Source organism: Ornithodoros turicata, chromosome 6 (genome assembly GCF_037126465.1).
Source record: "Ornithodoros turicata isolate Travis chromosome 6, ASM3712646v1, whole genome shotgun sequence".
In the NCBI taxonomy this organism is placed as follows: domain Eukaryota; kingdom Metazoa; phylum Arthropoda; class Arachnida; order Ixodida; family Argasidae; genus Ornithodoros; species Ornithodoros turicata.
Genome location: NC_088206.1, coordinates 9153600 through 9181588, shown reverse-complemented (window position 1 = coordinate 9181588; position 27989 = coordinate 9153600). Strand labels below are relative to the sequence as shown.

At 45.6% G+C, this 27989-nt stretch overlaps 2 protein-coding genes across 2 annotated transcripts in view; one reads left to right on the top strand and one right to left on the bottom strand.

Annotated features, from left to right (window-relative positions):
• LOC135399018 (sodium- and chloride-dependent glycine transporter 2-like) overlaps positions 1-27989 on the top strand; it is a 78736-nt gene that overhangs the window by 16734 nt on the left and 34013 nt on the right. The window lies entirely within an intron of this gene.
• On the bottom strand, positions 74-27948 carry LOC135399017 (sodium-dependent proline transporter-like). The gene is made up of 15 exons (XM_064630642.1): positions 27765-27948; positions 11357-11515; positions 11110-11241; positions 10104-10279; positions 7542-7732; positions 5424-5556; positions 5211-5345; positions 3467-3573; positions 3243-3367; positions 2935-3047; positions 2683-2811; positions 2398-2497; positions 2218-2318; positions 733-891; positions 74-419 (listed from the first exon to the last, which is right to left on the bottom strand). The coding sequence occupies exons 1-15, from the start codon at positions 27799-27801 to the stop codon at positions 273-275; spliced, it is 1944 nt and encodes a 647-aa protein (XP_064486712.1). The 5' UTR covers positions 27802-27948; the 3' UTR covers positions 74-272.

Here is a 27989-nt window from a genome sequence, read left to right as displayed (position 1 = left end):
CATTCAACGCATTCTAAGCTGTTATTTCATGTATAGTTTCATTGAACACGAGCCATCGTTATACATTATCATGTGTGAGTGACATTTTATTTTTTGCACAATTGACACAAATGAGGGCATATGAGATGGTCAGTGTTTCCGCTTCGGCGAAGCTGATGCTCGAGTGATTAATTGATAAGTAGATTTTCTGCACAGCAGAAAAAGAAATGACGATGATGACGTCGAGTGTCCACCATCCAATGTTGGTCATGTAAACGTTGGTCATGTTCATCCTAGTGCAGTCCATTGGTCGTCGTATAGAGATGGAGGTCGCGCAGGTTATTGTTCTCAGGTGACCATCGAAGTGCACGGTATTCGTAGAATTGTTTAGGCTCTGCTGGTCCCCAACTTGTCGTCGGCTGAAATGCACTTGTGAGATTCTGAAAAGGGAAGGACAAACGGGCGAACCATTCTTCATCGTCTTCTTTTTTCTCTCTCTCTCTCTCTCTCTCTCAACAGTGGATTAACAGCAACTTCATGATAAAGCCGTCTGATGTTCAGGCAATGGTGGTTACTGCATAAAGTCACGAAGCAACTGCTTCGAGGGGACGGACACTTAACACATTATATGCTCTTAAAACATAACTTCACCGCATTACATTCTCCTAACCAACCATCACCTCTCGAATGACGCCGTTCTCCCAACTGATTCGTTGGAAACGGCAGTTATGATATGCACAGCAAGAGGGTTACCTTTCGACGTCTGTACATTGCCACGACAGCCCACAAAGGTATCTGTACCATAGACAAAGCGGCTATGAACCAGCCAAAATAGTTCGCCCATTCTGGGTAGGGCTCATTGTTGTTGTACATGACCGGCCCTGACTGGACGACACCATAAGCGGTTATCACCTGCAGAAGAAAACGCAACGTTGTAAACCCGTGCACGTGCGTAATATCTTAGCGCAAAATAGTTTTTTTTAAAGCGATTTCGTTGAGAGTGTCCCGTACCGTCCGTTACAGTACCACCTCCTCACCGTTCTCTCCCAGATGGCGTTTTAATCCCGTCACCGTAGCCGGAGCCTGACTTTAATTAAATGCCCATAAATGATAACACGACAGTATACAGGGTGTTTCACGAAAATCCCCCGGCTGAATAATTCGTGAACAGGTGGCGCTATCGAAGAAATTTCTTTTTGGTAAAGACCCTTGGGACATCGGCCATGAACTGAGTAGTGAGCGGCTCACTAATTAAATAATCATCCTCACCTTTAAAAATACTCGATACAGCAAAAATACAGCAAAATACTCGACAGTTTCCTTTTTAAATACAATTTAGCACACAACATGGAGAACTAACAATCAAAGTGCGTTATTTAAGCTGCTTCGAAAAGCGGAGGAGTGCACATGCGTCGATATTTTCTGCTGCCACCCATATGAAAGGGAAAGTTTGCTTTCTGACTTCGTTGACATGAATATGTCTGGCAGCAAAACGTGACTCCAAACGACTCTTTTCGAGACTTCTCGCTCGAAATCGACGTATTTCTAGAGTTGTGCACATTTTGACGTGAGAGCCGATAGCGGACCCACGGCGGAATCCGCAGGAGAAGCTCCTCATCAACTCGCATGACCCCCCAGTGACGTCCTCTCCAAGTTGGTCACGTGCCAGCGTTCCTCTCCCACGCCTCTTCCTCACGTACACGCTATGCAAGTACACTCTTAAAAATGAACTTCACCACATAGCACGCTCCTAGCCAACCATCACCCCGAATGACAACGTTCTCGCCCTAGATTTGTTGAAAACGGGAGGAGGAGCCTATTTTGTGCCGTGCATAATGGCCACAAAATAGGCTCCTCCTCCCGTTTTCAGCAAATCAGGGGCGAGAACGTTCTCATTCGGGATGATGGTTGGCTAGGAGCGTGCTATGTGGTGAAGTTCATTTCTAAGAGTGTAGGTCGGCCATCTGCGGAGCTCCCCACTTTCCCTCTTTCCCCTATTTCGCCCTTGGAGAGAACTCATTGGTGCCCATTTCCTCCCCTCTTCCATTACACTCTTCGCGGTGAAACTTTCAGTGTAGGTTCACATCGATGCAAATAACTTGTCTTTTACGTTTATCTGGGATAACCTGGGATGAGCTGCTTGGAGGATGTGCTTTCGTGCCTGATGGATGCTTCGATGTGTGCTTTGAAGATGCCTGATGGATGGTGTGCTTTTCGAGTGACCTGGTTCATACTTACACATAGAACAAGGGGCGAAACGACAGCCCAGCTAATCTTGAACAACCACGGTGGACTGCTTCCCAGCATGAACTTGATGTCGTTGGAAAAGTTCCTCACACCTGAGAAGCAAAAGACATGGCACGGGCTTTCAAGACAAGCGCGCCATCACTGGACATCCTCTATCCTTCGATAGCTTACCATAAATCCACATAACGGCTATCACTTCACAGAGAGCAATGAACATGAGCGAAACTCCAGCACTGTATGTGTCCAGTAGGTTCAGGACGTATTGACCTCCCTGTAAAATAACAAAACCGCCGTTATCGCGTGCACAATTACTTAATTCACTCAGCTGACCGTCACAATATCATGGTATGTTCGCTACAACCGCCTGTGAGATCCCTATTTATATAATCCACTTATCCTATGTAGTAATTTAAGCCTATACATAGCGTGTCAGATAATAAGCAACACAAGGGTTACCTGAGTAACACACGTAAGTCCGATAAGGAAACATCCAGTACAAGAAATGAATGCCATCAGAGAGCGGTGCCTCTCCAGTTTTGGAAACGTGTCGGAAAGCACAGTGAGCACCGTTTGCAGAAGTGGAAACTGCGGAGACAGATAACATAATGTTGTCTAAAACGTTTTCACAAATAAATAAACTGATAAATATAACGTAAATTATATGAGGTGATAAGAAAATGCAATCAATCAGTCGGCCAGTGTCGTTACCTCACTGTCGATGCCCAGAAGATACAGCATGACAAAGAAGATGACGGACCACAGCTGCGGACACCAAAATGTCGCAAGGGCTTCTGGGTAGACCACGAACGCCAACCCTTGTCCTTAAAGTATATATAAAAAAGTGTTTGGTATCAGAGTTCATAATAAGTTACTTAACTGTTACTTAAAACTTAGTTAGCCTTCAGGAGCATCAACCGTATACGAGGACCTGCGTACATTTTCCTGTTATATTTCTTCGGAGTGGTCGGCCAAACTATTTCCGGTGTGCTGTTCCTTAGAAAGAAGAAAACAAGTACCTGCTTTGGCAACACCTTCAATGGGAGCACCCAACTCCATAGACATGTGACCAAGCACAGCGAAGATTGCTATGCCGCCCAGGAAGCTTGTTATCAAATCCGCCACGACAACGATGGATACGTCACTGTAAGACACAAAGCGAAACTTCGTATAGCTTGCGTCTTCAGCGATTCGACGTTAGCAGTAAACTTTCGTTCTGTTATTAACAGTTACTTGTACTCACATGTAGATAGACCTATTCCTGAACTTGTTATAGCTCCCGCACATGATGAGGCCTCCCCAGGAAACGCCGAGCGAATAGAAGACTTGTTCGGCCGCTCTACGCCATAACTGCAATAACATCGGTCGTTCACTTTAAGTGCGTCATTGTCTATGTATGGGCTTACGGGTTAATGACCATCATTTGGGACTATCGTTTATGACTATATCGTTCGATATCAAGACGAGTAGCTTCAGCGAACGACTAGGAATAGACCTCTACCCGAGAAACGTCATCATGACGTTGGTAGACAGGCTGAAACCGAAACAAATCGGAAGAGGAGGGCTGGGTTCCACGAATGGGCACTTGTTCGCTGCCTCCGACTGAAAGAAAAGTAGGACCGAATGTCGCGTCCCTCTCAGGGACCATCGTAATCCCCTCAAGACCGTGGATTTCGTGCGCGACCTTGTTCGCCCCTAGCTTTGAGCGTAGTTCAACTCTACCAAATTGGTGGCGCTGTCGAACACTATGACGTCATTTGTTTACAGACGGGTAGAGGTCCATTGTCGCGTTCACCTAGAGCAGTCTTTCCCTGTGCCTTGTATTCTGACGCAACTCCGTTAACTTTCTTCTCATATTTGTTGATTGCAGCCGTAATAAGTGCCGGCAGTAGCTGCGTTCACATGAACGCGATAAAAGCGTATCGTATCGACCTATCGCAACAAATCTCCTCTTCGACAGGGCCACATCAACCAATCAACCGGTCGGGATAGGCGAGGAGGTGCGAAAACTCGATGTGATACGCTGCTGTCGTATTCATGTAACCGTGGCTACTGATCAAAGTAGGTTAGTTCGTGCCACGACGTACTCTGTACTAGAGACCTGGACAAATGACAATCGCCCATGGGAGAGCCAGGTCATGGGTTAGTCAGGCTAGTGGCCGCCGCAAGCGCCACATAGCATTATTTTGCAGAGGAAATGACATATACACTATTATCACCATTGCCGCCGTCGTTCGTCTGCTACACAGGGCTATACAGGCTGTTGCTAAGCACGCGTTACTCTCTTCCGTACCTCTGCGTCGTTGTCAACGAAGCCCACCATACATTGCCGCGGTTTTGGCAAATCACGTGGTAACAAATAATGCTAACTAGCGCCAAATCCCATAGCGAAGCGGCGATTGCCAGAACTACTACCCCGGTGCTGGGAGCTTTGCGGATGTCCAGGTCTCTAGTATAGTAATAGGTCGTGGTTGGTGCATTAATCGTAGCGGCCAGCGCAGCAAAATGCGAAAGAGAGAGAGAGAGAGAGAGAAAGACGCATGTGACAACGCTCCTGCGACTGCGCCGTCGAGTTGGCACCTCGGTCTAGTGTTTCTCAAGGGCGCTCTGCAGCATTCCTGTTGACGCAGCTCGGTTCTTGAACCAATATTTTAAAAGCTAGTTAATTATTCTAATGTAATTAACTATAGACAAATTGAAAAGAGATAGTGGAGACTCGGATACATGACTCCGTTGGTTCCTCCTGTTCAGTTCGAACACACTGTATCCGACGGTGAGCGACAGGAATGCCGCAAATCAAGCCTGAGATACCGCTAGAGAGCGTCCCTACAACTGCCGGTACGTCAGGATTGAAAATGAAGCTGCGACTATTTCAGGCGACAAAAACATATTCCACAATTATTGTTGAGCATTGATCAAAGCTGCTCGCAGTCTTTTCCAGCAAAATAAACAGCCTTACTGCTGCAGCACTACGACGGTGTACTCACATTTATATCTGTTAACATACTAAAATCCGGCACCAAGAAGTATTGTATCCCTTCGGATGCACCGGACAGCGTGACGCCTTTGACAAGAAGAATCGTTAGGACAACGTACGGAAATGTTGCCGTGAAATATACGACCTGAAAGCAACGATCGTGTCAGGTTACGATTATGCCAAGTCGCTAGAATGCAAACGGTAGTAAAGGAGGAAGTCGTACCTTTCCGGATGAAGTTACTCCCCTTATGAGGCAGAAAAATACGATAACCCAGCTCACAAACAAGCAGAGACACAGGTCCCATTTGAGGTAGCCAACTTCGTCAATGTTGGAAGACAAATTTAATACGTATTTTCTGAAATACGAGGAAAGAACATAATTAGCGCTCTGTAGTGTAAGGCAAAAATACGGTTGCAGACTCTAAAAAAAAAAAAAAAGAAATTGAGAAGTGTAGTTTGAGTTGTCGATACGTAACAACGAAGCCGATACTCGTCGCGATTGCAGCCCACACCCTTGTAGCTATCATATGTATACAGGGTGTCCAACGAGAGAATGTCATTTAATTCTTAAACATATGATTCCCTACGTAAAAATTTGAAACCTTCCTTGGATGCATTCATAAAGGTTCTTTGACATACATTACAGCAGTTTGCATTCGTGTTAATTGAACTCGCAAGTTAGCCAAGCAAAGGTAGCATTTTTCTTCGTGAATTCGGAAACCTATGACCATGACACGCTATTCCAATCAAAATCACGGGCATTTTCGCAAGATTTCTACAACAATTTGACAGCCGAAAATCCGTCACTGGACGAAGCGCGCTCGCCGATATTACAGAGCTTTAGTGCATCGTACGCTATCGCCTTTGCGTACGCAAGGGATAACGTGGTGGTTGTGCGCAATGCGCGAAGCTCTTTTTATGTTTTGCGCGTGTGAAGAACCACCAACGGTATATGTCTTACGTACGTAAAGGCGATGGCGCACGATGCACTTAAAACTCTCTATTTACGTTTGCGGAACTGTTGGCTCCGTCCAAGTACCCACCCTCCTGTGTAAGAAGACAAACCACGCCGCATTCACATCGCCCTTATCAACGTGTATGTCGTCAGCCGCCAGCCACTGATAATGACGGGTTGCACGACGAGGCCCTCGATCGGAATAAAACTGTGTCGCTTTTTTCACACTCTTAAAAATGAACTTCACCGCATAGCGCGCTCCTACCCAACCATCATTAGGAATGATATCGTTATCTGCCCCGATTTGTTGATAACGGGAGGCGTACGCCTTTTTTGTGACAATTATGAACAGCATAAGCGTCACAAAAAAGGCGTACGCCTCCCGTTCTCAACAAATCGGGGAAGATAACGATATCATTCGAGATGATGGTTGGGTAGGAGCGTGCTATGAGGTGAAGTTCATTTTTAAGAGTGCACTTCGCCTCAATAAAGGGGGAACCAAGAGTTCGGCAAACGCAAATTTCACCGAGCGTGTTTCGTGATGCGACGAATTTTCGGATGTAAAATTTTGGCAGAAATCTTGTGAAGATCCGCGTGATTTTCATTGGAATAGTGTGTTATGGCCATGGGCTTCTGAATTCATGAAGAGAAATACTAGCTTTGCTATATTTTAATTTGGCGAGTTCAATTAGCAGAATTATCTCAATTAATGCGCGACACGAAGGCAGACTGCCATAATGTGTCGCAAAAACCTTTGTAAGTGTGTCCCAAGTAGTTTGTTTATGAAGCGAAACATGTTTTTTAACAATTAAATGGGCATCCTGTCATTGGACACCCTGTATACGTAGGGCCTGACTTTTTCGGGTTATGCCTGGTTCCTCCCGGTTATTCCTTCCCAAATCGTTGGGACCAGTTTCTTCCAAACCTCCTTTCTCCCCGAATTCCAATCAGGTACTATCTGGCTCTACCAAGTATCATGTGCACTACTTATAGTAGCCATTTGTATGCATGTCTCATGTAAATATTATCTGAGTGGAACAATAAAGAATGCGAAGCGTACTTGATATTAAAACATGCGACTGATGTTACGACTACCGTGAGGTATGTGTGTTTGACAAATGCGCAAACAACAAACAAACAAACAAACAACTGCGGGCGGCCGGCTTGACGCAAAATATAACCCGATAACAGCCGAATGCACCCGATTTCATACCGATTCCACATTGATTCCACACCGAATTACATGTTTAGAAAGAGCACCCAATTTTTCCTTCCGGAGTCTGGGAAAAACATTTGTCCCGTAAAAGTCAGACTCTATACGACATACTAGTGAAACTTATGGAAACTCAAGACACATAATCTGTGTCTGATAAGTTCAGTACTTACTCCCAGAACTGTTCCGACGCTGTTTGTGTGGCATTTGTACAGTTTGCTAAGGCGGCGTAGTAGAGATCTTTCGGAACCGAGAAATTCGCCACATTGGTAGTCGAGAGCCACACGGCGTCTGGAGATGCCGAAGAGATCATGGCGGCAGTGGAGTTTTTGAGAAGCATTTCAGGGACATCTCTACAGCGGACCTACAAATATAAGACACACGCCAGTTACGAAAAAAGGACAGAGTAAGTGACCACGCTCCCTTGCAATTCGAATAAGCGTGCGAATTATTTATATCAATCCACTTTGCATTGTAAAAAGCGTGAGCATATAGACACTCGCATGCTTGACGCCTCCCAATGTTGAGCTCGCGCCAGAACCAGCGTTATCGTTACTTTTTTTGAGTTGGCACGCTGCCGAACGACACGCGACGGCACTTGAAAACCGTTTTGGAAGGCCGACATTTCAGATAAATGTCAGGCCTGGCCTTCGCGGAGGCCGCGGTCCTACCCCGCGGCACGTGCAGCATGTTGCCCATACTAGGCAGACACACCTTACGCGTAAATCTACTCTATTTACCTTCACGCAGGAGCTCGTGGCGAATTCACATTCGCGTCGTGTCCTACACTCTTAGAAATGAACTTCACCGCATAGCACGCTCCTAGCCAACCATAATCTCGAATGATATCGTTATCTGCCGTGATTTGCTGAAAACGGGAGGCGTACGCCTTTTTGTGACACTTATGCTGTTCATAATTGTCACAAAAAAGGCGTATCCCTCCCGTTTTCAACAAATCAGGGCAGATAACGATATCATTGGAGATTATGCTTGGCTAGGAGCGTGCTATGTGGTGAAGTTCATCTTTAAGAGTGTAGCGGCTCTCCAGCGATCCACCCACGGCGCGCACCAAAACAGACCCACGTGGGTAGCATAAAGGACCAAAACCTGTTTTGGAGTGGGGTCGAGGAGTTCGCGCGGTGTCCCCACTGCAGTGGGGACACCGCGCTGGATGGGAACGACACCGCGCTGGGAACGACACCGCGCTGGATGGGAACGACAGGAATGGGGACCATGGTCCCCATTCCTGTCGTTCCCATCCAGCGCCATCTATTGAACACGGAGATAACCTTGTCCGGCGCACCCAAGGTAATTGGCGTCACAGCGCATGTGCATAAGCAGTTGCGAAAAAGGAGCGTTGCATTTATCGCTTGATATGAATCTCGAAAAGTTCAGATAAATTTCTCTCCTCGTGTAATGAAAGGTGACGTTACCTTGACAGTGATACAGAAGTAACGGGACCCACCCGTTGCGTCGTTCCTGATTTACGCGCGAACGAAATCGCCAATTAACGCTTTCCTACTTCTCAAGAAGCGCGGCAGTGCGGAGCGGCCTGCCATTGGTTTCCTCAAGCGATTTTGTCCAATGATCGCAGGTGATGGTTTGAGAAAGAAAGAAGAGGGAAAGCGTAAATTGGAGGTTTCGTTCGCGCATAAAACCCCCAACGATGCAACGGGTGAGTCCCTTTCCTTTTGTATTACTGTCAAGATGACGGCGCCTTTGATTTGTAGAAACATTTTGTGCGCTTCAAAGCCCCTTTAATGCCCTCTCTCACTCTGACGCCACGTGGACATGTATAGTGTCGCGACGCCGTCTGCTTCAGCCAATCGCTGTTGACGATTTCAAACGGAGGCTTTCTGTGGCTGCTCATGCCGCTGGTGGCGGCACGTCTCCATAGCAACGGTGGCCAAACGCACGTTGTGATTGGTGGACTCTTCATGACCACGTCACGTCGTTTAAGCGATCAGGCTTTGTTTACTCGAGGTGGCGTAGGCCAAGTGGCTTCTCACCCCAAAGCGAACTCCGAAACTGTCCATATTTCTTTCACATCCCTCAGTAGGCGATTTGACAAAGCGATGCGCGCGGCGCAAAGCAGCATGGGAACTTTGAGGGACACTGCTCCGTCGTCTGCTTCGGTTATAATTTACCCCGGCTGTCTCCCTCTGTCGTGAACGCTTTCCTTCTCTCTCCCTTCCTTCTTACTAATTTCTTTCTCTCTATATTTCTAATTTCTCATTTATTTTAATTTCTGACCCTCTATCCTTTCTCTTTTACTCCCCTTTCTCCTATTCCCCTTCCACAAAGGAGTGAAACTTGCCACCTTGTCTGAGCAGGCAGACCTCTCTCCTCTTCCTTATAACATCACACCACCACCACCACCACCCCGGCTGGCGCTGCTGCTGCGCACACCGGGAATGTTGTGGTTGTTCTTCTTCTTCCTCCGTCTCTGGTCGTCTCGTAATGCTCTGACGCCCTCTAACTTCCCATCAGCCCTTACGCGCCACAGCCTGCTCGCCCTCATCAGCCCTCAGCCCTTCATCAGCACTTCTTCAGCACTGCATCAGCCCTTACGCGCCTGGCGCTTGCTTTTCTAAAAGGTCTCCTATTGATAACTAACCAATAACGTATCACTGGATGTTGCAGTCTTTTAAATTACACTTTGATTCGGACCACAAAACAGAAAGCACGACCACATTCGAGGTTCATATTGAAATAACAATTTTCCGCTTCATTACCTGTCCAGGCTTACGGACGTAGCAGGTTTCGGGGTCGGCACCCCACCAATCGTAGCACCCTGACCATGGCAGCTCAGATCGAAAAGACTGTGCCAGGTAGTACAGAGAGTAGCACAATACTACGTTGTAATACACAGCAACCAGGAGTGATAGCACCACCATGGCAACGCCGATACCTGTTACCGAGGGATAAAGAACGAGACGGTATCAGCCTTGCTAAACTCATCAAGATGTTGTGGGACAAGAGCAGTACGGTGTTTGTAACTGGTCCATTTATGCTGTCTTCAATAGAAGATGTTGTGGCTACATCTCGGTGTAAGGTCATGGTTGGGGACATTTCCTTGACAACTTGGTGTTGCGGCAGTTCCAATAGGACGTGCAAAAGAGTTGGACGTGGTGGGTTGGAACGCCACCATCGGTTATGCAGTCTCGGACTTTCCCTGCGTATTCCGGCAGATATTCCTCACGGTTGACCGCACTGTTCCCTACCGAAGACGGCCCAGGATAAATAGTAACCCTTCCGCCTCCCGTCCTTTGTTCTTTTCCCGTTCTCCGTTTTATAGTCTCTCCATCTCCCACGTCTGTACACCGCATGTGTCGGAGCTACCGCAAAATTTTAGAAAAAATCTAGTTCTCCATTGGAGTGGTCCTCGAGGTTTTGGACGTATAATTAACTTTGGTGGTTTTAAATGAAATAAATAATTACTAAAGAAAATATGTTAATCGCACTCATTTAATTGATTTATCACGTCACCAAGCCCTAGCGCCACAACGTTCTACGTCAAAAAAAAAAAAAAAAAAAAAAGACTGGTTGTGTTGTGTAGCACGTAAGACTGCTCCCGAAACTAAAAAAAAAAAAGTGTAGGACATACGGTGCTTCGCTATGATCAGTCTCAAAGTGGCCAGCCCGTCTAGGCTAACCTCTCAAAACCTAACCTATAACCTATAACAAGGGAAGAAAGAAGAAAAAGAAGTCTAATTGCGTCTGGGTTGTCGACGACCTTACCTCGTCCTACTGGAAGACATTTCCAGACTGCCATCGGCCCTAAGCTTGAGAATTGTCCAAAGGCTATTTCCATGGTGTACAACGGGATGGCAACCAGCACCATAATCACAATGTACGCCAAGAAGAATGCGCCTGAAAGTAATAAGGTATTGTTGATGCATCCGTCCATCTAGAGCACCCTGGAGGATGCGGATGAAGGAACAGAGTGGCTTTCGGAGTTCTTCTGTGTTCCTTCTCATGCCCTTACCTCCTCCATTCTGGTAGACGAGTATTGGAAACCTCCATATGTCTCCTATGCCAACAGCAGAACCGATGCAGTACAGGACGGATTCTGCTCTGTTTGCGAACCGTCCTCGTTCAGGCTCTTCTTTGTGACCGGTGGGAACGTCGGCAGCAACCACTGTGTCTGCGATGAAGTGTATGTAATATTGACTATATGATAGATAGAGTATTACACATTAAAAACGAAACTGTCGCAAGTCTTTCCTGCGTTAGGATGCATCAATACTAGCTCCCTCTATAGCTCAGAGGGAGCTAGTATTCAGGCACCCTTAAAGTCACTGGATTGGGTAAGTACCGCCAACCTCTGATCTTTGCCGCCGCGACCTTGGAACAACAATGGCGGCCGTAGCATACCAACACATGCAACAGCCGCCATTGTTGTTCCAGGGTCGAGGCGGGAAAGGGAAAGCATGGCACTACTTTCCCCAATCCAGTGACTTTAGGCACCATATCCTGCGGCTTCTGCCAGCGCCACCTAGATGCAAAGTGCCTGCATATAGATGTCTCCTGTCACTCCTTCGCCACGTGGGCATAGCGATGTCGTGTGCTTCATCCAATCGCCCGTGTGAAACGATAGCTTTATGGGGCCAAACACCGTGTAGGTCCGTCCGTGACCTTATAGGGCCAATCATCACATGACACCCTGTGACCACGTGACGGCACTATAAAGTTGCCGCCTTTAAACGCGCTGGGCACAATGCCCAAAGAGAGCCTTTTTTTTATATTAACCTCTTATTATTAACGTCACAAAACGGAGGAACCCTGAGCATATCTGCAAGCAAATTTGGAAGCCAACTCATAGCGGCCCAGAAATAGATAAGAATCTGATATGCGACAGGAACGGAAGGCACGCAACGAACACAACACGTTAAAGGAAGCTGTCGAATCCACTCTTAGGAATGTGAAAGTCAGCCACTTCAAAGGAATGACGCGCTTCTCTTACCGCATCTTATTTCTTTATTATTATTTTTTTTTTTTTTGAACCGTAATTATGAACGCATTCCGCTCCCCTAAAAACCTTTCTCGACATGCCAATGCGACCGTGAACTGCACTAATTGCGGTCCCACACGCACGCGTCTCGGTTTTCATAAACACATGATTATCTCCATTTATTTGCGGACACAGTTTGTTTACTGTCGGCGAATGACAGCTTGGGCGTTGTAAACTTGCCACGGTGAGTTTTTACGAGTAGGGCAATATCTGGGTCACGGTCGTTCAAAACAGAAATGGCCCACAATTTGGCGTCCTCCGAAACCTGGGTGTAGGTGTCACAGGACGCTAATTGCCACCCATGCACCCAACAACAAATGTGGGCATTATGTGTGTGTGCGCGCGTTGGCAAGTGTGTGCATTGCGCAACCAACATTTGCGTCGAAAATGAGTTACGCTCGAGAGGCATTCATTCGGCTGCTTGGGCGTCCAGGGCAATTGTGGTATAATTGGACGCGTTCACCTTGATCGCGCATACAGGTACCTAATTTTTTTTCCTCTCGAAATCGCAGTGGACGTCTTTTCCCAAGGTGAAAGAGTCGCTTTACTGCATGAACTCGCGGTTTCGTAAACCTCTCGAACTATATGACAATTAATGCCTAATTATGTCCAATATTTGCAATACTGGCCCAATATTGGTCCGATCTTGGTCCAATATTGGGCCAAGATGTTGTGCTGCTTGGGTTTCGAGAGAAAAACATGCATTTGCACGAAAATCCGCGCTCCAGTGATAAGTTATGTTTTCATTGGGCAACGGCAAGCCGCACCACACCTACCACCGCCTCTTTTTAGAGTATAATTAATATTAGTATGTTGCGTAACTAATGTTGATTTGAGGATTTAATGTGTCTTCAACCTTGCGACTTCGGCTGAGAAGTAATATCGTTTGGAAGGGATAAATGCGGCGAAGGTCACGTCGCGGCACCTCAAACAGTTTTGGCATGTCGTAGAAATAGATGCAGGTTTCAATTTCCTCGTACGTCAGATTGCGTTGCATTTGGCAAATCGTCACGAAAGGTTCACTCATAGCTCATATAGCCTGCTCCCTAGTGAGAATCGAAATGAAGAATGAAGTTATCCTGCCGTTGCTGCGGTATACTCGAAGAGAAGGGACTAGAACAGGACAAAAATTAATTCCATTTAGGTATCGCTTGCAATTATTCGTACTGAAAGTATTTAGAGCTCCTTCGCCACTCGATACACTTTAACAAGAAGCCTACGCAGTATACATGCGGGACCTGTGACAAGTGTGCTTCGGCGAATTTCCATTTTGTTGCGTTTGTGATTGTGATTGTGTGTGTGTGTGTGTGTGTGTGTGTGTGTGTGTGTGTGTGTGTGTGTGTGTGTGTGTGTACGTGCGTGCGTGCATTTGTTTCGTCCTGGTGAAGTTATTTTAAGGAGTAGCAAGCCGAATATTGGATGACCTCTCTCATCGCTTAAAAATAAGAGCTTACACAGTTATTTTTTTACATCTTTAGATTGTAAATGTTCTTGTCCTATTTGTATTCGTATTTGTATTGATTTTATTTGTGAGTGCACATATAACAACATAAGCGCCTTGGAATATCGCACTCACCAAACATCAAGACAACGCTTAAATTGTCATTTTTAGGACTATTAGGTTAAACAAAAGAAAAAAACATGCTTAGAGCAGAAAAAAAAAAAGTCAATATCAGAAGGAACGGAATTAGGCAAAGTATGTAACCTTCACGATGGTAAAGCCATCAACTGATTTGTTGGACTAAACGTCGCAACACGTCTGTTACGCATGAGAGGCAAGTAAAAGGGCAAGCTACACTGCTATTTACAACTCGGTACAAAAACAAAGCATCCCGCATACACCTGCGGCTATAGAGCATACTCAAATCAAGCATTGATAAGATATGTGCTTAACCGTAGCAATATCTACGCTCAAAGTACTAGTCGTAAACAATGCGAACAAGTCGCATGTTCTCGATCTCATGCATCGCAACAGAAGCGAGCTCAAGCCTTGACCGTACAATGCTACAATGTAGGTGACACACGTACACCTTCGTGGTGTGATATCTTTGCGCCAGAAAATCCAAAATCAAACTCAAACCTCCGTGTTGTATGTTTCATATCATACATGTTTTATAGAACGCCCTTCTAAATAGTGCATTCCACAAAAAGCGCCATTTGAAAACACACATTGCACCACTTTAGGTGAATGTACTCCACATAAAACACTGTTTCAGATTAGTGTTTTGGAGACTCCTTTTTCAAAACTGTTATTATACCTCTGAACATGTAGAATAAGAAGTGTTGAGTTACAAAAATACCCCTTTAAGTTGTAAAAAAGTTACTGCGTAGGTGGCAGCTATAGGGTCAATTTAAAATGACTAATTTCGCATGTATAATTGTATGATGTGAAGTCCAACATTCATGGTGCGAATTGAACTGTGGTAAGGTTGAAATGGCCCGAGGTGGTGGTGGTGGTGATGGTGAAAGGGCTCGCCGTTGTCGGCCTCACATATGTGGGCAACGTCACGACTGACGCCCTGAGGAATGTGCGTCCTAGGCCGACTTCTAAGGGCCCGAGACTATCCGTCACGACAGTCTGCACTCCAATAAACAGCAACTCTGAGCACATATTAATTTAGCGGTGAACAACACCACCGGCTTGGAGCTGAGACTAGAACTGTTGTCACTATCAGAAACAGACGTCTATGACCACTAGGGCTCGCTACTATCGGATTTGCAGCGCTTTCCCGTGCTGCACCTCACATTACCGCTAACAGTACTTGAAAGTTTAGGTGCATTGACCCGCTTTGGGGTATCTGCCAATAGGCACTGCGAGGATAACGCTACTGTTTTCATTCACTTGACCCGAGGAATGTGCGTATCTTCAACTTCACTGGCAACCTGAGAGTAATTTGAGGGTTTGCGTGCTCGCCTTCCGTATCAACTGCGTGAATGCACCGCCGAGCAAACCCCAACTCAAGAGGCACTATCTCTATCTCAAAGACGGACGGACGGACGGACTAATGCAAAGGTACGCTGTTGCCACGACCCGAATCGTACTTACAACACAAACCGGAATGCAAGTTAACATTCACAACTTAGAAATCGTAAAAAAAAAATGTTTTTATGCAAAAAAAAAAAAAAACTTCCATCGATTATAAATTCAATCGTGAATGCGACAAAAATGTCAGACAGCCGCACCGGCAGCAAAGCGGAACAGCACCGGCGACAAGCACATTTGACAAGCACCTTTTTTTTTTTTTTTAAGTACGTAATTTTACTGCACAAGTGACTGCTAACTCTGTTGCTATATGCTGCACTCTAACGTTCCGACTCCGGACTGTGCTTTCGCAGTTTAATATCGCTTTAATGTAAGTGTCATTCTTTTCGCTGTGCATTCTTTTCGTTTTCGCCGACGGGAGCTGTGCAGTGTGCACTCCAAACGAATTTTTCGCAATAACTAGGCTACGGCACATTTGCCGGCAACAGAGCTAGCAGTCACTTGTGAATAAAACCACGGAATTACGGATTTTTTAGCCGTGCACTCGCAACGAAGAGGAGTCAGGACGGCGGTGTCCACCGCCCCATTGTTGTGAGACTCGCATATTTCGGCTGGTATGCGAGACGAGGATCGGCTATTATCCGTGCATATAAGAGAAAAGGACCAAGATTCCGCTTTATAAGGTTAAACGAAAGAACTTAAAACACAGCGTGCCTTCGTTATAACGAAGTCAGCAGGGCTAGAAACAAAATTCGATATGAGCCGGTCAATTCGGTATAAGCGGAAGACCCACAAAAACAGCGAGAGTAGCTTCGGAAACCCGCAGAAGCACCGCGCCAGGCTTAGAAAAAGTATCGAAGCAACCAAATACATCTTGGTCGTGAGGACCTCGGTAGCCTTTTCATAGATATGAAAGAGAGAGAGAGAGAAAAAAAAAAGTTCCTGCTGGGTTTGCTCTACGGGCTTCCGTCCGACTCACTCTTCGCACTAACCGGAGTCGGCTGGCAGCACACTTTGAATGAACCAGTTCTAAATGCGTGATGATAATCTCCAGCAGTTAACCTCACTACAAATGACGCAGAGGCGTTATCAGCAACGTCTAGCCCTCGTCTATAGACTCCCACATGTAATGTTATGCGTACGTAGGGTAACCCCATATCGCCTTTCACGTGTCACCGCAAACTGCGCGATCAGTTGCCTTGAAAGCGTAGATTTCCAGCACAGAACCAGACTGAACCGGTTCAGAAAATGCTCTTGGAAACCATGTGGTGATAATTTTGGCAAGTTGCATGCATAACGTTGGGAGCCGACAAGGAGATAAATAACATAGCTTCCTGACAAAAATAAAAAGTTAATCAAAAGTGGAACCATTTCGCTTCACCCTCTTGGCCTTTCTCTCTCTCTCTTTCTCTCACACACACACACACACACACACACACACACACACACACACACACACACACACACACACACACACACACACACACACACACACACACACACACACACACACACACACACACACACACACACTTTTTCCGAGGGATGTCGCTTGTAATGACAGACCCACACGTTATTTTTGTTTATTCCGTCTTATCGCCGCGAAGCAACGGTGGCTATGAGCAGCGTACAGGCGTAGAGAGCGGACAGATGGAGAGAGGACAGCAAGGAAGGAGTGGGGGACAGAGGGGTTAGTATGCTTCCTGGGCCGACTTCAGGGGGAACTGTGCCGACATTCATCTGGAAAGTCTTCGGAAAAGCCAGGGAAGACCTCAAACAGCACAACCGGAGGTAAGATTCGAACCCACCACCTCCCACACGTTAATAACGGCGCAAATAAAACATAGCAACATATTTGGTGAAGCAATACGTAATGCTTCTTCTAGAAAGATGCCGCGGTTATTGAGTGCGAACGTGGTATTTTATTCAGTCGAATAAAATAGGAAGAAATGAAGGGTAAAAAAAACATACACGTGGAGCCATCGCAGTTACTTTGACTGCAATATTGCTCCCGCTGAGCGTTTGCACGCTGTAAGCCATTCTATGTGACGGTAATACCGTCGAAATTCTGGTAATCCCCGTACCTGCAGCACCACACCACGTTGACAGCACATGCCACACACACACACACGTGCGCGCATATTTCTCACGACCCGGGGTTCCACGTGTTTTCGAGCCATATTGTGAGCTCACATTCCGCGAAATCGCTGCGGTTACGCAATGACAGATAGAAACAAGGGCAGCTTCTGCTACAGTTCGGAGTTAAAGATTATGTCATCAGAACCATGATGGCGCATTTCGGGAAATCGTGACCCCCGTTAGGACATACTGATGCCGGCTCAGTCACAACTCACAAGGATAGCGAACACTAGCCCATGGACCGTGTCATACGATTTGAATGATTTTATGACGTCGAGTTTGTCTCATAGTGATGCACCCTCCAATTCATCAGCGGCATGTGATGCATCCATCATGGCCAATGTCGTGCTGAAGACTGAGAGGCGACGAATGTTGGCATCAATTCACTTGGAAGTCGGCCCAGGAAGCACACTTAAACCCCCGCACCTCGTCCGGCGCTCCTTCCTGTTGTCGTTTCTTCGTCTGACCACGTCTGTACGCCGCACATAGCCAAGGTTGCTTCGCGGCGCTTATACGGTATAAAGAATTCAAATAATCAAAAGCACCCTGTGTATTTTTTTTTTCTACCACATGCGACAGGAGGATTCCGTGACGAACCCTGTATTATGTGACTATATGGCATGAATCGGAAATATATTACCGAGTCCTTTCAGCTAACCACAGCGGACAAGAAATTGTGTGGGAGCTGTATGGTTCGTCGTATAGACGAAATATTTTTAGGACGTATTGATTGAGTTTATATAGACTTTTCTAGTGCTTGATGAGATTAGAATTCTCGTTTGAGGCATCTTTATTTTGTGAGTTATCGCAAAAGTGAACGAAGCACGTGATGCGATTTTTTAAGGCGTATGAGAAATCGCATCGAGCTGTGTGTAAAGTCCAATCCAGGGGCTTTAAGGCTGTGGAGTATCGCGCGCCCCCTTAATCCACTTCTATTCGCACTCTGCTACGTCTAACACTGCACAGAAGAAAAGCCTACATGATATCAATTCTGCTTATAGCCACACTCTGCACTGCAGTGTTGTTATCAAAGGTATTCAATGCAGGTATCGTCACATGAAAGAGCGCGATACGGCGTTATCACACGCTCTTGAAATCAACGCCTGCTTATGGTGTGTCAGATTTCTCTCCGTCTTTATCTTTTTTTTTTCCTTCTACCTTGAGGTGAGGTGTTACCTTTATCAAACTCAATCTGAAGGTGATTTGCTGACGACGGTGGCATATCTTGAGCTTGATGGAAGGAGAGAACACGCGAAGGAAGTGGACAGGACAAGGCTCACAGTCGTGAGGCTTTATTTGTGAGTCTGTCTATGTGGCGTATTTAAGTTCCTAATTGACATAACGAGCTGCAATGTTAAAATCTCTTAGAAAGAAGCAAATCGCTTGCCCTTTAGTAATATTTGGCAAGTTAATCATTCTATTTGGTACCATAAAACATATGCTGACCACTGATCGGAATCGTCTCGTCATAATATTCGACGACAGTTCAATGTATTCTCAGTTTGTCATCAGGCCACGCTATCACACCATTGGAGTATGATCGTCACAAAGTTATACGCTAGTTAGCAACAAAGAAACTGAGGACATTTGCTCAAATTGCTCATATGCCTTGTGTTCCAACACTTGATGTGCTTTGGATATGAAGGGCATTATCACTTGCAGCGGGTTGACTCTAATAAAGATAACTTCTACATATGCACTCTGCATGGAACCAGTATACCTACCAATGTTCCACGTGTACGAAGTCGCATTCACTCCTGCGCGGACTTCCACTCACTGACTTCTCTTGTGACATTCACTGCTCAGTGGTCATGTGAGGGTCACTGGGCACATCAAGCTGCTCTACTACAGCTTTTCCCCTCGACCCCACCCACCAGTGAATGAAAAAAAAATTAAGCCCTGAATTGACTTGAATTGAATAGAAATACCGAAAATGATTGCCCTAGCATTCGCCGTCAGGCAGTTCAGCCTCTACTCCGAACGTGTCAAGCGAGTTGACAATGACTTCTCCCCTAACGGTGCGACGACCCCGCTTTGTTTCCCGTTGCGACAACTACAGTTATGAATCTGCTACAGGCATCTTCCAAGGTTCTTGACGATCAGCCTTCACGCATCAAGTTGAACACCAGAAAGAAAAAAAAAAATACCGTTTCGCTTCTTGCGTGGGTGAATGCTGACAAGGAGACATCGGATATGGAGCCTTCTGGGTACACATTTTCCTTGCCTTTTTTTTTTTGGCTGGTCAGTTCATGGCCGAACTAAGATGGAAGGTCGGTAGCGTGTTTTTACTGAAAGGGCGATCCCAAGCAGCACAATGTACTGAAAGCCGAGTGCAATAGGGGTGGACGGGTAGGTGGAAGGCCTTGAACAGGCTCGTGCAACTAAAGAAGATTGATAAGACACATACCGTCCACCCCTATTGCACTCGACTTTCAGTACATTGTGCTGCTTGGGATCCTGTGTTCTCGTTTGCATTCTCCTACACCTTTTGCTCATTATCGTCAAGATTCGCGTGCCGTTTGCTTTCTGATGCGTGTGGAATGTATTCGGGCTACGTGTACTGCACTACTGAGAGACCTCGAACTATTTGGCTCGTCTACCACGTCTTGTCGCCAGTTGCTTATAGTTACTTTACAGGCCCAACACGTACCGTGCGCGTTGAAGACTCTCTTCCTCATGCTTTTATGTCTAGTGTGCCCGGAAGGTAGGGTAATTTCTTATTTTGGCCTTCATTAATGATGTGGTAACGCAGCTACTGTGCATTCTTGAGTTCTGTTGTTCGTCGACGATGCCGAAGTCTTCCGTAGTGTACCGCCTGTAGATGACGTCAGACTGCTGTATTATGACGTAGCTGCCATTATGCAGCTCGTGTAACGACGAAGCAAAAAAAAAAAAAAGAACCTGTCGCTATGTGTCAATCTTCGCATGCAACAATTAAGACAAGTCAGAAAACATAGGACAACTGTCAGTTCTTAACTCTCAACGACAGATTAAGAGAATACAAAAATAATTGTTCATAATTTTCACAAAAAAAGGCGTACGCCTCCCGTTTTCAACAAATCAGGGCAGATAACGATATCCTTCGACGTGATGGTTGGCTAGTATCGTGCAATGCGGTGAAGTTCATTTTTAAGAGTACGGGTTGTAACTCGCAACATTGACATGTGTAAGTGGACACTCTACGAATTGACCTTCCGGAGCCGTCGGAATGCTCAATGACGTACAGGTGCCTTTTGAGGTCGAATACAAGGCCTATAACACACAGGCGGTAGAGATAGTGGAGGAGAAAAAAAGGTTGGAAGGCAACTGCGTCAGTTCCTCTGCTGCAGCACGAATTAATTAATTAAAATTGGGAACCCCTACCCCTAGCGTTACGAGGGTGGGATGTGCGTCCGTGTCTTCATTAACGAATAAGCCTTGACGAGAGCGCGATGTCGGCGAAGTTCAACAGACGATTTCAAGAAATCCCAGCGCCCCTTGCGCACGCATTGCATGCTGGGCACTTACTGTCACGGGGGAAATGAGAATGGTCCGTCACGTTTCGTTTTTGTTGGCCTAGAAGAACACGTCGTGGACAATGGGTCAAGAGAGGAGGGATCGAAACAGTTTGGAAACCTTCTCCTTCTTTCCTATAATACAAGTTCCCACAGTTCAAAGCGGAGCTAAGCACTCTGGGATTTTCTGAAGTCGTCGCACACCTGACCGACAATCTGAGAGGTACTTTGTTTGAGTCCCGCTCCCTGACTTTTCGCCAGCCGCCGTCTGGCGCTGGCGAGGCTGAAATGTTGTCTTTAATTATCAAATTGTTTGTTCGGCCTCTGCAATTCAGAGTAAGGTCTTGTTCTCTACAGGTATTATTTTTATTTTTAGGGGTTCTAAGTATTGCTGTGAGGGAATAACGAACAGTGGCGGCTTCATTCCTTGGTCGCTAACACGGCGTGAGTAAATGAAAACTTTCCTTACAATGATGTTTTAACCTGTAAAATGTCATTCGTACATATTCACTGGCTACTTTTCGCACTGGCACGCACTGGCATATTCGCTGACTTTTCGTATACACTGCCGTTCTTGAGAACAATATAGATGGCTTGGTGATATTTCGACATGCCGAAATAAATAAATACAGAGGGACGGATTATAGAAGAAAAAAAAAACGCAGTTGATTCGCACACTTATTAATATTCCTCTCTTCATCAGAGTGGAGAGTCTCCACAGTACTGAGAGTATTACTCCGTCCTATCCTTTCCTATCCTTTCCTGACAGCGCCTGTCCTGTCCTCTCTTCTTCCGTCGTGTCTTCTCGCGCTGTGTTTTGGATCTTCAAGTCCTATCCTTTGTCTGCCTTCATCACGCAACTTGACCTGCTCCAGTAGGGTCACCATCCCCGAATATATATAATATATATAATTTCTTTGGCCAGGAAAGCAACGGCGATGACAAAAAAAAATGGGAGAATGGAAAAGAAAAGACAGGTTTACACAAAATACACACCTGTACTTGGTAGTTGGTCTCCATCCTTGGACATGATATAAGTTCTATTCAAGTGGAATGCGCGTATATACACACTTCGCTTAAGTATCAAACAGCCGACGTCGGTTGTCTGGCTGTCCCTCTGAATGACTGCCGAGCGTTTCAGGTTTCTTTTCAATGCTGTTCAAGTATTAGGTATTCGCCCGCGCCAGCTGTTTCCGCAAACTCGTCCATACGCAAGGCCGCGCGCGCAGTTCCGGAGCGAAAAGAATTACGCGTGCTTTGTTGCGTGACGTACTGCGCGGAACATCGTGTATGTTTAACCCTGTGTATACTGTTTCAAGTTCAACGGGAACAGGCAGGTGCAGCGGCAGTACAACGGAAACGAGTTTGATGCAACGGAAGCAAAACTGTAGGTAACATAGCCTTAAGCTTGGGGTGAAAGACAACGCGACGAACAAACAAACGTACGACACAAGGCAGGTTTGTTTGTTCGTCCCCTTGTCTTCACCCCAAGCCCAGGGATATGTCGCATACGTCAAGTTTACACCAGCTCGCTTGCATAATCCTTTTATGCTCAAAGGAAGACAAGTGTTTCATGGCAGTCTTCGCCTTTGTAAGCGGTTTGAGACGCAGACATGCATGCTGCGCGTTTCTTGCTCAAGATATGTCCTGCGAAAGACAATAAGTCTGTATAGGGCAACAGAGGTGCCCATAAATTTGATTGTAGGCCTGTTGTGTGTTCTTGTGGATATTGACGCGTCTTATCGTGCTTAACAGCCTGTGTTGTAGAACTTTGCGCGAAGCTTTGCTAATCTACATCGCGGACACTCGAAATGCCAGATAACGGAATTGTGATTGTTTCCTTTCTCTCTTCGTTGGCCGCGCAACTGAATTCGTTTCTACAAACAAACAAACAACAACAAACAAAATTTAGACGTATGAACGTCTCCGGGCGTCATCGAGTTCATCGGTGCACTTAGGCCGGTTGCACACTAACGTTTTTCTTTTCCGTGCTTTTCCCGGAGCGATACGGAACCATTTGGTTCTATTTTTGAAGCAAACGGACGAAAAATACGGTAGGGGGAAATGGGCCTTACATCGAGTTTCTTGGTACCGATACCCTCGACTGACGGTACCGATGCTCGCGGGGATGGGCATCAATACATTATTGATGTATTTAAATATAAATACAAAATACTTTGCTTAAATAGGTATTTAAATATCTCGAAATAAATGACTTTGTATTACGGAATTTAAATATCAATATAAATGCAATACATGCAGGTGCGAAATTTGGGAATATGCGCATTTGATGTAGTTACATGTATTTACAAATTATTAAGCAAATAAATACTCAAAACAGTATTTATTTATAAATACATTTTTCGAGAATGTACAGTGCGAGATATAAATAGTACATGCATTTATATTTTAAATAGTATTTGCCCATCCCTGGCTTTAAGGCAGGGAGCTCCGAGCCGGAGGAAGAAAGAAGATGGGAAAAACAACTGCCAAAGCTACATTGTCAGAGGGCTCAGTTTTGACCAGTCGAAGATAGAGCGCTCTGGAGCGATCGATGGCTGCCAGTCGAAGGTCCCACAAGAAAGTATTTGTAAACCTACACCTTGTTTTCTAAGTTACCTTGTTCCTGTTCTTATTTTATCATTCACGCGGGCACCTTCTCTTCATAATTGGAATATGATTAGGCTAGATGCCCGTCGTTCCCTGAAGACGTGTTCTATTGTACACGCGGCTCCAGCGGCGGCAGCAGCAAGAACACCTTCTTCAAAAGAGCACAGGATAGTTTGCGAAGTACAGGTGGTTGGGGGTGTACCTTGAAATAAAGTGATTGGAAATCCCCGCTGCAAAACAAACTACTGGAAATAAACGTTATTTGACTATAAAATGCACAGTCGCGGGCGGGAAACTACTGCCAACGGCGAACTAAGACTAACCTAGACAGAAAAATGCAAACGCCAAACTTGGACTAACCTAATAATAATAAACTCACCAACGTGGTGTTCCGTCGTGTCTTGGTTCGCTAAAACGACTTGGACAGACATCGAAAACCCGTGAATTTTGGTGGTTAAAGAGAGATACCGTGTTTTTAAACCCGGCATATACCATCTTACAAAGCAATCGAGCATTCTCTTTAATTTTCCTTGTTTCGACAACGGGAATTTCCAGATCGGGGATTTCGCAACCGGGAATATCGAGGCCCACCCAAGCGGTTGTGGACTCCCGGTTGAGTTCCGTACATTCCCTTTTGTATCTCGATCAAAGCGCACTTCGAGGTGTTGTTGTTAACGACCTATAACAAATAGCGGAGTTAGATGCAAACCCAATGAACCTCACACTACAAGCTTTCCTGTGCTCGGGAAACAGAAAAGGAAAACGACACTAACGCAGTAAACTTAGTAACCGATGCTTTATCGTTGTTTGGCAGCACGCGTTCTACAATCTTTTCTGGAAGCACAGCCTCATCAAAGCTCCTTATTCTACGTATGTACCCGATAGATCGAAAAGAGTTAAAAGCCGGGTTCTCTGGCGATTCGATAAAAAATCATTAGAAACCCCAGTGTTGGGATACGCGCAAACTAATCCACCACCCAAGCTTTATTCCGTAGACATGTTCTTTATAACGACCCTCGTCGTCTTCTCTTCGTCCAAAGCCGAACATTTCTCCTTTTGTTCATCCCTGCACTGCATCTCCCAGACAGAAAATTTACTGTTGTTTCTTATCGAGGTGAAGTGAGGCGCTACTGATCCACTGATCCCCTGTCCATTTTATCTCTTATCTCTTTAGCCTCTTGAAACAACCATGCCCGGTCTACCTATAAATAGTTTTGCTTTCACTAAAAAAAAAAAAAAGAACCGCTTCGCATCCTATAAGAAGCATTGTTATGTCAAGAGGCTCTAGGGGATCACTGTATCAGTAACGCTTCAATTCGCCTAAGTGTATTGCATTTTCTCGTCATGTTCGCTCAATGCTCTTTTAACCTACAGTGTTAACACACCTAGTGGTCTGTCCTATGCGTGGTCCTATGTATTTTTTTGCGTATATTTTAGTGGGTACACCAAACACGGCACCTGTGTGGTGTATTCTGCAAGCTCTTTTTGTTATTAATTTGACATTCCTCCGATTTTTTGTCATTAAATAATAGACTATATACCTGTTCTTTTTTTTTTCCTTTTCTTTTCTTTTTTTTTTTGTCACTACGTCGATCACTTAATGGTAAGAAAACTTAAATCTATGTGCAGCCTCGTGAACGTATACTCTATAGCTCCAATTTTTGCTTCCATTTCGTGCTTTTTCATTTCTTCTGTGTACCAATGAGTGACTTAAAAAAAAACATGAAGGGTAGAAAATCCAGTGAATCGGCAAGGAAATGTAATGTAATGCCTCCCCGCTTGATAGTTCTGCTGTTCTATAGAATACCTTGCTTTTTCCAAACTTTCGGACTTGAGTCAAACAGCTTCTCTCCGTCGTACGGTGACATGACTTGGTCGCTGCATTAGCTATAGCAGCATTAACCGTCCGATAGATCGTTATCGCCTATCTGTGTCTTAAGAAGACCTCAACCGTTTCGGAGCAATGTCCGCAAACGCTAGCCCGCTAGTCCAGACCTTCCCCACGTGGGATTAAAACTCGCTCTTCAATCTTGCCTCGTTCAAGGAATGTTCCCCTGTTTTGGTACCCTAGCACGAGACGCGTTTGGATGCACCAGGATGTTTTCTGAACATACACTTGCCCGCAACCCAACGGGATCCCGTATAGATCGCCCACCCCTCCTACTCCCGATCCTGCATGTTTCCGTTATCCACTTTGTTACGGTCACAATGGCATCTTCGTCTGACAACCTCCGATCACTCTCGAGCACTCCGGAGCACGTGCCTCGAGCTCTGGCGCTCGGGCTCAGAGCATTGGCACCGCCAGTCAAAGATACCGTGATAAAAATTATCTACGGGGGTACTCGACTGGCTACACGCTACGATCCATCGAGAATAGCGGGTTTTAGTGTATCGTACGCCATTGCCTTTGCGTACGTAAGGGATAGGGTGTGGTTTCTGCGCACTGCGCGAAGCTCTCTTTATGTTTTGCGCGTGCGCAGTAACACAAACGCTCATACCAACGCAGTACCACCAACGCGATCGCACTGAATACGCAAGGAAATAGCATTTTCGCACTGCGCGCGCGCGCTAGACGCAAACCCACGTTCCGCGCATACGGAGTATGTAGCCGCTATTCTCTTGCGTAAGCAGTAGTAAAGTTTGCTATTGTTTGAGGGAGCGGCAGAAGATGCACGGCATTCCCAGGTGTCTCAGACGAAGCGGTATGTTATCTCGCTCAACAGCTGCAGGAACTTGCTTGTAAATCTGACACACTCTCGCTTTCATCGGAGGACGAAAGACGCACGAGGCAAGGCTTGCTCAGATTGCATCATTCACTTTGTGTCAAAAAATAAATACACCGGGACGTGGTCGTGGCGTTGGTCTCCCCACAGGCACGTGAGTTTGGGGCAATGTCCCTGTCCGTAGGCACGGACGCAGTACCGAAGCTGCGCCTCACCGGATCCGGTACGGCAACGCTACTATAATTCTTCGATGCTGCTTACTTGTCGAAAAATGTATGTCAGGCTGCCCGGTCACTCCTCGATTACATTTGCAACATCGGCGACGTACAATCGGGTTTTTACAAGCGGATCGTTTCATGCACAAAAGACGTAGTAGTAAGGTGAAGTTCATGAAATTGAATGCTATACGGACTTGAGTGCTATACGGTTTGCTGTATACTATATGCTGTATATACTATGTTATATACTATATGCTATATATACGGAGTGCTATGCGGTTTTGAGAGCTTTGAGAGAGGTTTTGAATGCTATACGGACTTGAGTGCTCTACGGTTTGCTATATACTATATGCTATATACTATATACCATATGCTATATATACGGAGTGCTATACGGTTTTGAGAGATTCTTTCTCGTTTCTTCCGTAGCTATGTACCTGCAGTTCCGTTTATTGTTGTCTGTTATTTCGCTACCTGTTTTAAACACGTCAACGATTCAGACGTTCAGAACCAATTTCTCATCCTTGAACTAAGCTAATTGGCTTCAGTTACCTTATGAATGTCAGGGTTGCGCAGATAAAGAAAAGTGCATTATTTTTTTGTGAGACTGACCTTGCGCTGGTCACACATCCCAATGTTTGTGCTTAACTACAAACACATTAATATTTATTTATATAATCGTAAGAATTATGGATTGTTTTCACGAATTCAGCATCCGGGACCACCACAGCAGCTGCCCTCACTATTCACGGTATTTGGCTGCGAATTACATTTTGTGAAAGCCTAAATATGTTGATGTATGTGTAGGGTTCGGCGCTTTCGGTATTAACCACCGAAAAGCACGAAACAGAGATGAGTGCCCGAGGAAAGATTCGCTGGACACGTTAAATTTAACAAACTTAAAAATTTAAAACTACGTTGTGATTTATATTCGCCGATAACTGCAGGGTAACCCACGTACACGTCGGAAAAACCACCGAAAAATGCCGATTTTATGACAATAATTAAACACGGAAACACATACGCCGAATTCGCCCTAAAATAAAAACCGGAAGCTCGGGACCCAATTTATGTCATAGATCCGATGACCACCAAAGAGGAGAGGGATGCAATAACTTTCAATATATCCCGAGTATAATGTCAGTGTTCAGATCACCACGACATCACATACAAAATATGACAAAAATAATTTGCATACAGTGGGAGAGAACTTACTGCCGTCATAGTAGCACAGCTGATCCGTCGCTTTCATTTCGCGGAGACCCTGATAAACCCGACAACGATATTGAAAGGCTCTCCTTCAACAGGTTCTGTATCAAGGAGCGGAGGATCTTTCGCAGGTGGAGCGGCGCGGTCGGATCTCCCTCCGCTCCAAGACGTCCCAAATGCTTCTGCAGCAGCTTTCAAAGCGTACAACTGCTGCAGTGGGCCGCCCGGCAT